This window comes from Eretmochelys imbricata, chromosome 26 (genome assembly GCF_965152235.1).
Source record: "Eretmochelys imbricata isolate rEreImb1 chromosome 26, rEreImb1.hap1, whole genome shotgun sequence".
NCBI lineage: Eukaryota > Metazoa > Chordata > Testudines > Cheloniidae > Eretmochelys > Eretmochelys imbricata.
The window spans coordinates 12,413,695-12,426,750 of record NC_135597.1 but is presented as its reverse complement, the minus strand read 5'-3'; the positions used below and the strand labels follow the sequence as shown (position 1 = coordinate 12,426,750).

Sequence of the window (13,056 nt, the reverse complement as noted above, 5' to 3'; positions counted from 1 at the left end):
CTGTATTCTAGCTAGTGCAATTGTGAGTGATGGTCTTATTTTTCATAGAAATATCCATCCTCTTCTTAAAAAGAAAAGGAGTACTTGTGGCACCCTAGAGACTAACCAATGTATTTGTCTCTAAGGTGCCACAAGTACTCCTTTTCTTTTTGCGAATACAGACTAACCCGGCTGTTACTCTGAAACGCATCTTCTTCTTGACTCTTTGTAAGCTCTTTGCATCAATATCTCCAGGCAGCAAGCTCCACAGGCTAATTCACACTCCCCCTGACACAGACTTTGGATGCAGGGCCAGATTTTCAGAAGTGAGCCTCTTATTTGCACTCAAAATGTGATGCTTCAGAGGAAGAAATTGCCGTCCTCCCTCCTGTAGAAACTATTATGTATACAGTCAGTTTTGCAATGCTTTCCTTGGATTGGAAAGGAAATTCCTATCTACCTCTTCCCATGCAGTTCTCCATTTACACCCCAGGGCATGAGATTTCATGGCCTTTTATTTTTGTATACACCCCCTGTTTCCTGATGGAGCTGGCAATTTCAAACTTTCAAGGATCTTTAATACTTTCCTTTTATCTGCTCATTAACACTTCACAATAGCACTTCTCTCCAACTTATTCTTATGAAGCAGCAATTAGCTTTCAGACTAAGTTCACCAGGGATCCAGCTCTCTAAACCCCACTGCCTTTGAGAGATGCTGTTCTTTAACCTGTCACTTAGACTGGATATTGGTGTCATGGGGCTATTTCCTCTCAGGAAGGCAACCATGCATAATTGTCTACAGGAGAAAGTCATAGACTTGCATATGGGACAATCCTCACCCAGTGAACTTAAGAGAAGAATGTAATTTGAAAATGGAAATTTATTCTCCTACCAACTAAGCCTTGATCAGCAGGGCTTCTGATGATGCATAATCACCCAGGACTAATATCACTTACTTATGGTACCACCTGGTATGTGCAAAGCATGTTCCAAACACATAAAGACAGCCTGTGCTACATTTAGTGATAAAGGCAGAGCCTCTCTTCTGCTGGACATGAGTAATGTAAAGCTCAAGGACCTGGGGTCCATGTTCCAGAGGTCAAAACTCTTGCAAAGCAAGAGCTGGAAGCTCTGCGTGACCCCTGCAGCTTAGTGACAAAACTCAAGGAAAGGAAAAGCATAACGGGAGAAAGCTAGTACATAAATAAGAGCACGAGCTAGGGCATCATTCAAAACACCTTTGAGGAAGAGAAGCAACTCAGTTCAGGGACAAACTGCTGTATTCAGATGAGTAAATCATATGTGAATGAGAAGCCAGTAATTCATCGCTTTCAGAAACATCAATGGGTCATGATGATGACAGCTTCAAGGCCACATAGCTCTTCACAGAAAAATCAGATTATTCTGAAAAGCCAAATCCATATCAGGAGAGGGGTTCGTATATGTGCACTGACTTCCTGAATAATTTCTGACTGGGGTGCGGGAGATGATGTGGATACATCCCTCTGGTCTCAGCTTCTGTTCCATGTGGGTGTTACTTATGATGGGTAAACCTCAAAGGGTGGGAGCTGGGGTTGGATAAGACCCCACAAGTCTGGATACTTATCTGAACTCTAAGACTCTCATGAATCTGTAAAATTTGGATGAAAATCTCACAAGAGGAATTTCCTATTAGGGCCCAAGCTGCAAAATTCAAATCTGGATTTCAATCCCTCTGCCTAAAATTTTGGACTTTCTAGACATAAGGTTCAGATTTATTACTGATTAACCAAGATTTTTGGTAGCTCGTGCTTCTAGCTGAGTTAGAAATACTGTAAAGCCAGCTTCTGCTGACTAGAATTTCTGCACTTCTAGAAACAGAAATGCCCAAATACAACAAAAATAGAATGGGATGTCTGTAGTGTACATCTGGAGTGTGTGCATGATGAAGCCCTGGCTGGGATGATTTAGTTGGTGTTGGTCCTGCTTTAAGCAAGGGATTGGACTAGATGACCTCCTGAGGTCTCTTTCAACCCTAATCTTCTATGATTTGGAATCTGGCAGGACATGTGTGGAAGTTAACCAAACTTTTTAGAACTTAGTTAATTTTGCATTCTAAAAGAGGGCTACAATCAGGTATTGATAGAGAATTCTTATTTCCCCCCAGATCCAAACCACCCTATTTTTTAATGTTGCAAAACTAAAAACCAATAATCTGGACACATCTCCAGTTTGCTGAAACCCACTACAATTGAATCTTCCTAACTGGTGCATCCCATTGGAAATAAACGTGCCAATTAAAAATGTTTTTATCAGAGGTCTATAGGAACATAAGCCACTGGGAAATGGTCACTTTAAAAAAAATTGCAGGGAAAAGACAAATGAGTCCAGTAAAACATTGACAAGTACATTGATCATGGTACTGAGTCATTGTGTCATCCAGCAATGACCCCGTCAGATGACCATGTGATATCTGAGAGCTCAGAAGTGGGAGCAACTAAGAACAGGAGGCGATAAGCCATCTCTCAGCTAAGCCACACTCACTTGAAAATTCAAGAACAGCAACAACACAGAGATGAAAAATGAACTCCTGGCATCTGACTTAGAATACGAGTTACAGTTGACAGTCTGCCACCCTAGAAAACCAAATTCTGCAGCTCTAGGAGTGTTCATGATTTTTGAAAGCTGCCCCAGGCTCATCATAAGGCCTTCAAGTTTCAGGCAAGTTGGAGTCAATTTATGGTCTATCACTTCAATAAAGAATGACCAGACAGACGAACCAGATGAAATAGAAGTGGTATGAATTTTCTCAGCTCAAAACCAAAGAGATTGTTTGCACAAACCTCTGAAAAACACACAGCTTTGGCTATTATCCCTTTAAAAAAAAAAAAGGGGAAAATCTATAAGGCCGAAATCTGCTGTAATTCATACCCTGTGTATCCTGAGTGACTTCAGTCAGATTTGAACATGAAACTTCAGAACAATTGAATCTGCTTGGCAGAACAAAACTGACAATCCTTTGTCCCTCTAGCACATACTTACTCTGAAGATCTCAAAGAGCTTTAAAAATAAAGACAGGTTTCAGAGTAACAGCCGTGTTAGTCTGTATTCGCAAAAAGAAAAGGAGTACTTGTGGCACCTTAGAGACTAACCAATTTATTTTGAGCATAAGCATCCGATGAAGTGAGCTGTAGCTCACGAAAGCTTATGCTCAAATAAATTGGTTAGTCTCTAAGGTGCCACAAGTACTCCTTTTCTTTTTAAGGATAAAGACTCGCAACCATCATGGGAAATAGGGAAGTACTGTATTCCTTTTACAAATAAGGACATGAATTTGAACCTCAGTGACCTATGGCTCCCTTTACATCATTTCACCCCATGTGCCTTAAGGTCGGTTTACACTGTAGAAGTCTTTGCACTGGTAAGCGTCATAGCGAAAGCCCAGTTTAAAGTGACCTGACCCAGATTTGCTGAGCCAGTTTCAGGACCACCTGAACAGGAACACCAACTTTCCCGCAGCTATCACAGTGCTCTGCTTCTAATAGACCTGCCTTCTTGGGGTATGTCTACACTGCAACTAAAAAACCCATGGCTGGCCCCCTTGAGACAAGGGGCTCCAACTAAGAAGCTGTTTAACTGCAGTCAAGATGTTCTGGAATCCTGCAAGGGAGGAGGCAGGGAGCCTTCCACAGCCCTGCTGTCACGGGAGTGAGTAGACACCCTTGGGCAAGACTATGAGGTGGAAGAAGAGCCCCCAGTTGTGGGGGAGGCCACCCTGCCGCTGAATGGCTCCTGTCCTTTTGATTACCCAAGCTCCCAATTACCCAAAGAAAATCTGTGTCCCCCCTCCAGCTATTCGGATAACCATGAGTGGACCGTATTCAAAACTAGCTGTACATATAGCATGATTGTTTAGAAGTTAGAAAACAGTCTCAGACTTAACCCACCATTAGGTTTTTGTCTTGTTTTTCCAGTACCATTCTATGCCATCCTTATCTTTGTCAGGGATATCACAGTTCCAGTGCCAGTGGGTCGCGAAAGCATCTCCCAAACTGTCCCAGGACAAACTACTCATGTACCTTGTCTCTGACAGGTTTTGTGTTTGCCCATGCCAAGAGCTGAATTCAGCTTTGCAAAGTGTTATGGGATATATACCTTAGCATGATTGAACAGGAGTAACCATTCTCGGGACTGCATAACACAATTCGGTTACCCCAATACCCAAACATTCATATCTGATAGAATATATACAATATTAATACCATATCCATTAAAGTAGCGTGCACTACGCTAACATATCACGTTAGCTAACAAATCTGACCTCCTGTGTAACATAGGGCACTAAGTTCCATCCAGATATCCCTATATTAATCTCAATGATTTTTTCAACTGCTGGTAATAGCTCACCTTACCTGATCACTCTTGTTACAGTGTGTATGGTAACACCCACTGTTTCATGTCCTCTGTGTATATAAAATCTCCCCACTGTATTTTCCACTGCGTGCATCTGATTAAGTGCGCTGTAGCTCATGAAAGCTTATGCTCAAATAAATTTGTTAGTCTCTAAGGTGCCGCAAGTAGTCCTTTTATTTTAATCCTCAGGAGACTTCATTACTTTGTGCCAAGGACAGAGAACAGGAGAGACTGAGATGCTGCCAATACCCAAGACTTCTGAAATGACAGGGAATTGATCAAATAAGCCCAGCAGGTGATCCACGCCCCATGTTGCAGGGAAGGTGAAAAATTATGAAGGACTCTGCCAATCTGGAAATGGCCGATGTCCACCTTGACTGCACTGGCCTCGTTAGCACTACAAAAGTAATTTTCCCTCTCTTGATATTCACCCCTTCTTGTCAACTGTTGAGAATAGGCCACTTCCACCTTAATTGAATTGGCCTCATTAGCACTGACCCCCTCACTTGGTAAGGTAACTCCCATCTTTTCATGTGCTGTATATATACACGTATATACTGCTTACTGTATTTTTCACTCCATGCATCTGATGAAGTGGGTTTTAGCCCATGAAAACTTATGCCCAAATAAAATTGTTAGTCTCTAAGGTGCCACAAGGATTCCTCATTGTTTTTTCTTTGTTTTGGTTTTCACCAAGAAGGTTGGTGGTGATTGGACATCTAACGTAGTTAATGCCAGTGAAAATGAGGTAGGATCAGAAGAGACTAAAATAGGGAAAGAACAAGTTAAAAATTATTTGGACAAATTAGATGTCTTCAAGTCACCAGGGCCTGATGAAATGTATCCTAGAATACTCAAGAAGCTGACTGAGGAGATATCTGAGCTGACTGAGTGATTATCTTTGACAAGTCATGGAAGAAGGGAGAGATTCCAGAAGACTGGAAAAGGGCAAATATAGTGCCCATCTATAAAAAGGGAAATAAGGACAACTCAGGGAATTACAGACTAGTCAGCTTAACTTCTTTACCCAGAAAGATAATGGAACAAATAATTAAGCAGTCAATTTGCAAACATATAGAAGATAATAAGGTGATAAGTAACAGTCAGCATGGATTTGTCAAAAACAAATCGTGTCAAACCAACCTGATAGCTTTCTTTGACAGGGTAACAAGCCTTGTGGATGGGTGGGGGAGGAGGGAAAGTGGTAGACGTGGTATATCTTGATTTTAGTAAAGCTTTTGATACTGTCCCGCATGACCTTCTCATAAATCAACTAGGGAAATGCAACCTAGATTGAGCTACTATAAGGTGGGTGCAAAACGGATTGGAAAACCATCCCCAGAGAGAGTAGTTATCAGTGGTTCACCGTCATGCTGGAAAGGCATAACGAGTGGGGTCCCACAGGGATCAGTTCTGGGTCCGGTTCTGTTCAATAACTTCATCAATGATTTAGATAGTGGCATACAGAGTATACTTATAAGGTTTGTGGATGATACCAAGCTGGGAGGGGTTGTAAGTGCTTTGGAGGATAGGATTTAAACTCTTGACAAACTGGAGAAATGATCTGAAGTAAACAGGATGAAATTCAATAAGGACAAATGCAAAGGAAGAAACAATCAGCTACACAAATACAAAATGGGAAATGACTGCCAAGGAAGGAGTACTGCAGAAAGGGATCTGGGGGTCATAGTGGACCACAAGCTAAATAGGAATCAACAATGTAATACTGTTGCAAAAAAAGCAAACATCATTCTGGGATGTATTAGCAGGAGTGTTGTAAGCAAGACACAAGAAGTAATTCTTCCACTCTACTCCACTCTGATTAAGCCTCAACTGGAGTATTGCATCCAGTTCTGGGCACCGCATTTCAGGAAGGATGTGGACACATTGGAGAGAGTCCAGAGAAGACCAACAAAAATGATTAAAGGTCTAGAAAACATGACCTATGAGAGAAGATTGAAAAAATTGGGTTTGTTGAATCTGGAAAAGAGAAAACTGAGAGGGACATGATAACAGTTTTCAAGTATGTAAAAGGTTGTTACAAGGAGGAGGAAGAAAAATTGTTTTTTTTTTTAACTTCTGAGGATAGGACAAGAAGCAATGGGCTTAAATTTCAGCAAGGGAGGTTTAGGTTGGACATTAGGAAAAACTTCCGAACTGTCAGGGTGGTTAAGCACTGGAATAAATTGCCTAGGGAGATTGTGGAATCTCCATCATTGGGGATTTTTAAGAGCAGGCTGGACAAACACCTGTCAGGGACGGTCTAAATAATACTTAGTCCTGCCACGAGTGCAGGGGACTGGACTAGATGACCTCTTGAGGTTCCTTCCAGTTCTATGATCTGTGTCCCGTTGGAGCACTGGACCAACCTACCTGCTGTCCCATCTCTAGCTGTGGCCAATCTCTGATGCTTCAGAGGCAGGTGAAATCCCGCCCCTCCCCCTCACCCCCCCCCCCGCTGCCCAATACATCTGGCCAATAGTGTATCAGAGGGGGCTGTTCATAGATTCCAAGGCTGGAAAGGATCACCATGACCATCCAGCCTGACGCTGGATTAAAACACACATCTAATGTCACTTTAAATATGGGAGGCAAAGAAGGTTAGTGTGGACAGAAGGTCCCTGCTTCCCCTAGAATTGACAGTCAGTCTCCAAATCGAACTCAAATCTGTTTTAAAAGTGGCTGTCCAGAGGGAAGAAAATCAAGAATTTAAACTAATCTTGCACTTAGTTCTTACTGATATGCTCACCTAGAAATAATTGCCCTCGTTACAGGCCTGTGCTGAAAGGTAGCCGGCGGTGGTGCTGCCTCAGACTTCCTACCCACGGGCTGTGTGTCTCATCACTACCTAGGGCAGAGAGGGGAGTGGAAATAAAACCCAAACGACTACCATAAGTATAGCACTTGCAAACACAGCTGGAACTGAACAGTCAGTGCACAGTTCATTTACTCAAACTGAAGAGTGAAAATTAGAGCTACATTAATGTTAATGAGCCATTCGCCTTCAAATGCCTTGGATGGCTTTGAATATCTCAGTCAAAATGGATTGTTCCTTGTAATACAAAAGCACCCAGAAGCCCCAATCAGAATTGTGTTTGGTTCTGAACATACACTACAGGGCTCGTGACTTTCTGATTTAGAATGGTTTAATGTTAGTGGAGTATAAAGTTTCTGATTTAGAACGGTGATGAAACTCAGTGTTTTCCATTGAAGTTTTCTTACCAAGATGGTTGGAAGCAGGGTTGAAACTGGGTAGTTGGAGACCTTGTTCAATTTAAGCACAAAAGGTTGCAATAATAATTCTACCAAGTGCACTTAAAACCCAGCTAAGTATCAAGGGATGGCTCACTCCTGGAATATAATTAGCAGGACTTTTCCACCCTCTGAATGGCTCTGAGGGCCACAGGATTTGTAAAATGACAGATTTGCAAATGAGAACTACGTAAGTCACTTGGCTGAAAAGGTTTCACAGTTTCTATGGTTTTGATGGGCAAACAACTTTTCTGAGGCTGAGCAGTTTAAAAACTATCCCCCAGGGAGTTTAGAAATCCGTAATGGTCACTAAGTCACCAGTTTGAAAGCAGCCCCAGTTAGGAGTAATTGAAAGTTATTTCCTTTCTACAGCACTGTCTTAGGCTGTGTGAAATAATCTGTTCTCTGTTTATTTCTTGTGGACAGGTGTTTTTCTCACAAGCATACAAAGCAACTCACTTTCCTCTTTGTCGGTCTTTGCAAAGATGCCCTGGCCTGACTACACCACAGATAGCTCAATATTATTCGGCTTTTATACTGTGCTTAGCATGACCTATAAGTCAGTTACATTTGCAGAGTGTCAAATGAAACATCGATTAAGTTTGATTGGAGGAAAAATATATCCCTGTCTCACGACTAGAACTGTTCAACACTTTTATGAAGAAGCTCCAAACAAGCCAAAAATCACCTGGTTTTCAGTTTGTAGTTAAACCCTAAGCTTAGTCCTGGCTCAACAGGAGTTTCACCAAAGTTTACAAAACGTTTTCATGAACATGAGCCAAGTTATTTGGCAGGACAGGGGAAATCAGCACAAAGCTAATATGCTTTAGGTTCATTTAGGTTAAAATCTGGCTACAGAGGGGCTGACAAGGCAGAATTCTTCTTCCAGGCCTGGTCTCCCTTGGCAGGCAGTCTTCAGGATGCTGCTTATCACACTCAGTCACTTCAGGAAACTGAATTGGCTCCTGGGGATGATAGGTGGATAATGTGCCTACATCCAGTTAGATCGTAAGTTCCATTCTTTTGTAAACTAATGAAAAGTGAACCCACATTGTTGGGCACTTTAGTAAACTCAGCAGTTTTGGTTCTGAGATTTCTGCAAACCACCTACTTATATATGGGTTTTCCCTTCAACCGTTCCCCAAGTTATGGCTTGAATAAGCCACAAAAGTCCAAAAGAGAACTCCAGAGAAACCATCAGCTATTGCCTCAGATTTGGGACAAATTATTTGAATCCTAGTGTATTATACTGTTGCCACCCATAGCCCTACTCTTACTCAAACATTGGACTACATTGACTTACAGGGTCTGTGAGTTTGGATGTATTTTCTGGGGTTTCAAATGTGTTAGGAAACTCAAATAATGCAAGTTGCACCTGGCTTTATTAAGACCTTCATACCATTACATCCTGGACACATCCCCTTCCATATTCCGATCCAAGAATGTGTCTCTTTCCTGAACTGATGTAGAGAGACAGTCTACACACTAAAAGAAAAGGAGTACTTGTGGCACCTTAGAGACTAACCAATTTATCTGAGCATAAGCCTTCGTGAGCTACAGCTCACTTCATCGGATGCATAAAGTGGAAAATGCAGTGAGGATGTCTACACGCTGGGTAGAGTCCAAACTTACCCTCCCTTCCTGAGATTTGCCTTGAACAAAAATCAACAAGATAACAAAGCTCCGCTCAAATCACTCCACAGGCGTGGCTGCTCCCTCAGGACTGAGATCCTTTCGCCCATTCCCACTCCCTTACATCTGGGGGAAGTCGCAAGTCACTCAGTGAAACGCTACAACCCACTTAACCTTTTCCTAGCAGGATCAACACCTACTAACAGGGTGGGTATTACAGGCAAACACTGCCAGTATAAGTTCATTCATCAAAAATTCATTCTCAAAAGGTCATTTGTTTGTATTCCAGTCTGAGTCAGCAAATCAGGGAGCTGAAACAATACCATGTGACCAACAATACACTAAAAATGTGGAATACCTAGTAGTAAATAATTCATAAGATGAACATGATTAGTCAAAACTGTCAAATATTTACAAATAATCAATAGGATTGGTTCACGAATGACTAATCAAAGAAAGGGAATAACTTCATAATAAATAGTCTCACTGAATAATTTAGTTATAATAAAGTTTCACAAGCAATCCTGCAATGCACAATGTCTAAAGCAAGAGAAATAATCTACCCACTTGCTGTTCTGCTGTGTGTAGTTACTGTTTGCAGAGACTAATGTGACTTTTCCCTTCCTCTCATTTACATAAACAAGGTCTGCACAGCTAGTATCACGCTGACCTGGTTTGCATTAAGAATTTACATCTTCAAAATTCTGCTGATTAAATGGAGATTTTTTTAAAAATTGAAAAGGATAAGTCTGGCTAAAACCACAACCAGAAGAACTCGAGGCTATTAGTAACCACAGCTGGCAGATTTCACATCCAATTCCTGCCTGATCTCCATTGAAAGAGACAAGGCTTTAAGCATGGAGCCAGAGGCAAATGTAGAGTATAAACAATCTAGCTGGGAGTATTGAGAAGTAAACGTTTGCACCATTAAGATGTTAGATTCCTGAAGTGATTTGTATATTTAAAATAAAGGCTTATCTGATATATGAGCCAGGTCACGGCTTTTTAAAGGGGCAGAGGGAGGGGGAGAGATCAGGCAGAAGGAATATTAAATCCAGCAAAATGGAGATCATCCTCTATTAAATACAAACAGAATAATAGCAGCACAAGTGGGCACCTCCTACAATGCAGCCCAATTCCAGACAGCATTATTGACCAGTAGATTTTATATTTCAGAGGGTGAAGCTCTTAAGACACAGAAAGCAAAACAAACCACCAGGCAGGTATTGTGTGTTAATTCCCACAGACAACATAAAAGTTGGAAATGGTTGAAACACCTACCGAAAACAGGGTGGAATAGGCAGAGAGAGCAAATTTGATGCAGTAGTAACAGAGGAGGGAATCTTTCCCCTCTGATTCTTTTGCCATCTTTTCAGCTCACGCTCTTGTGTGTGTGGATTGGACCCTCCCTGCTTTGACAGTTTCAGGTCACAGTCTCAGTGGCTGGAATAAAAAAAAAAACACCCTTAAACTTCAGCAGCTCTCTACAACTTCCGCCTGGGAGAAACAGAAAGCAATTAGAGGGGAGGCAGGGACATTAACCCTCTGCTGCATGTATTGCCTAATGGAGCCAGCGTGTATTTGTTTCTCAAATGAACAGGTTAAGATTCACTACTTTTTTATTATTTCAGTGCAATATGGATATTCAGAAAATAGGTGTAATCAACAACACAGGCAGCTGCCTACCCTTTGAGCTGCCTTCTTTTAAAAAATAACTGGGCTACAGGCAACAAATCACAACGGGAGACACTTGTCTAGTCCTTTATGGCATAAAAAGCACACAGCAATTCTAATGTGATCTTAGGGGTATTATTCACTTTTATAAAGCTCTGTTTTACAGATGTGGTAGTGAAGCATCAAGAGGTTAAATGACTGCTCAACGTGAAAGAAGGAGTCCGTGGCAGAGCTAGGAATACAAATCCAGATTTCCCACCTTCCAGTCTTGCATTCAGCCTTTAGTTACCTGCTGTGACACATCCTCTGACCGCTGACATTATCCTTTCAGCGGGAGATGGGCTCAATGGTCTAAGAGTCAGCATTTTCCAGCAAATGGGGTTCAAGATGCGGAGGTGGAGACCAAATATAGATATTCCAGTTTTGGTGATGATTTACTATGTGTATGGTCAAAGTTTCAAAAGTGGTCTATTCTGGGGGGAGAGGCCAACTTGAGACAAGCAGGTTATGTCTACACTTCAGATGGGAGCGAGCCTCCCAGCCCCATAGACTCATGCTAGCAGGGCTTGAGTTAGAGTGCTAAAAACAGTGGTGTGGACATTGCGGCTCTGGCTCCCATGCCCACCCTAGGCTTGTAGGATCTGATTATCAGAGATGCAAACACACAACATCTGCTTTTGCTATGGATACTAGTAATATTATATGATGGGGAAAAATATTAAATAGCCCAAAGGAAGTGTCTACATTCTAAATCCAAGAAGGTGAAGAGTTTTCATCAACTTCTTTTGGGCTCCACATTTGTTCTCTAAATCTTCCAAGAGATTCTTCAAGGACACACATGGTACGTCCTAATACACCTGACTGAATAGCACAAGCAAACTTACTCTTGAAATGATCCCATGCTAGTGGATGCTTTAATAAACTGGTGTATTTTCCAAATGAATGCAGCAGGGTGAGATGTTTCAGATTTGATGGGAAAGCCATAATTATATACAAAAAGAAAAGGAGTACTTGTGGCACCTTAGAGACTAACCAATTTATTTGAGCTCATGAAAGCTTATGCTCAAATAAATTGGTTAGTCTCTAAGGTGCCACAAGTACTCCTTTTCTTTTTGCGAATACAGACAACACAGCTGTTACTCTGAAACCTATAATTATATACGGGACTGATATCACCACCTATATTAAGGTTGCTTGACACTTCCCATTATAAGACCCTGTTTTCAGCTGCCTATAACTTTCCTAAACTTTAAATGTTGGATCTGAAAATGTACATGTTAAGTGTCTGCCTCAGGCTGATTATTTATGGTTATTTTTGTTAGAAGGGAGAATTTCAGCCAAAATACTGCGGCTATTTCTGAAAAAAGGCCAGGGAAAAATACGTTGTTTTACCCATATTAAAAAGCGATTGAAACCTTTTCTTTGAAATACTCTAGCACCACCATGCTTTGCATATGCACAAAAGGGCCAGATTAAGGTGCACAAGCAATCTCAATTCTGACATTTCCTAACTTTTGAGTGCTTGACTTTGCAAACTTAATTTCTTGTTCTGAGTTAGTCTGCTGTGTGTGGTGGTACTGTATGCTTTATGGGTGCTTAATGAGGACAAGAACCCCAAATTTCACTGTTTATTACACTCTCGTCCTGATTATTAATTAATTATCAGCAGCAGAATGGCACTATATGGTACCTCTCCTCCTTCAGTAAATAGTCTAATAGGATGGGATTTTCAGAAGCATCCAGCAGGGTTTGATTTTTAAAGACAGGTGGGCTGCTAACTGTCATGCATTTTTGCAATTCTCATCCTTAACATCTGAGATGTCATAGCCATGGAGAAAGAGAGTTCCAGCAATGACATACAGTATATGCTAATTACTTAGCCACAGTTCACTGAACGTAGAGAAGATCTGGTTTGAATAAGTCAGAGAAACTGGTCTCCTTCACCGTCATGGACATTACTCATCTGTATGTTATGTTTGTAATACCTGGTATCTCAGTGTGCCCTTTTAGTAGGTCTTTTGTCCTTACTCTACTGTTAGCATGTTTATTATTGGCATGCATTGTGGAAACACAAAGAATTCATCAAAGAGCCTTCGCACCCACTGAGTTACTTCCTATTACTACTTC

General features: G+C 41.3%; 1 protein-coding gene across 1 annotated transcript in view; it reads right to left on the bottom strand.

The window, feature by feature from the left end:
* LOC144257743 (tetraspanin-15-like) overlaps positions 1 to 10,623 on the bottom strand; it is a 204,995-nt gene extending 194,372 nt beyond the window's left edge. Inside the window, exon 1 of the mRNA XM_077805863.1 lies at positions 10,537 to 10,623. Within this exon, the coding sequence (XP_077661989.1) occupies positions 10,537 to 10,623 (87 nt within the window). The remainder of the gene's footprint in view (positions 1 to 10,536) is intronic.
* Between the last annotated feature and the right edge of the window lie 2,433 nt (positions 10,624 to 13,056).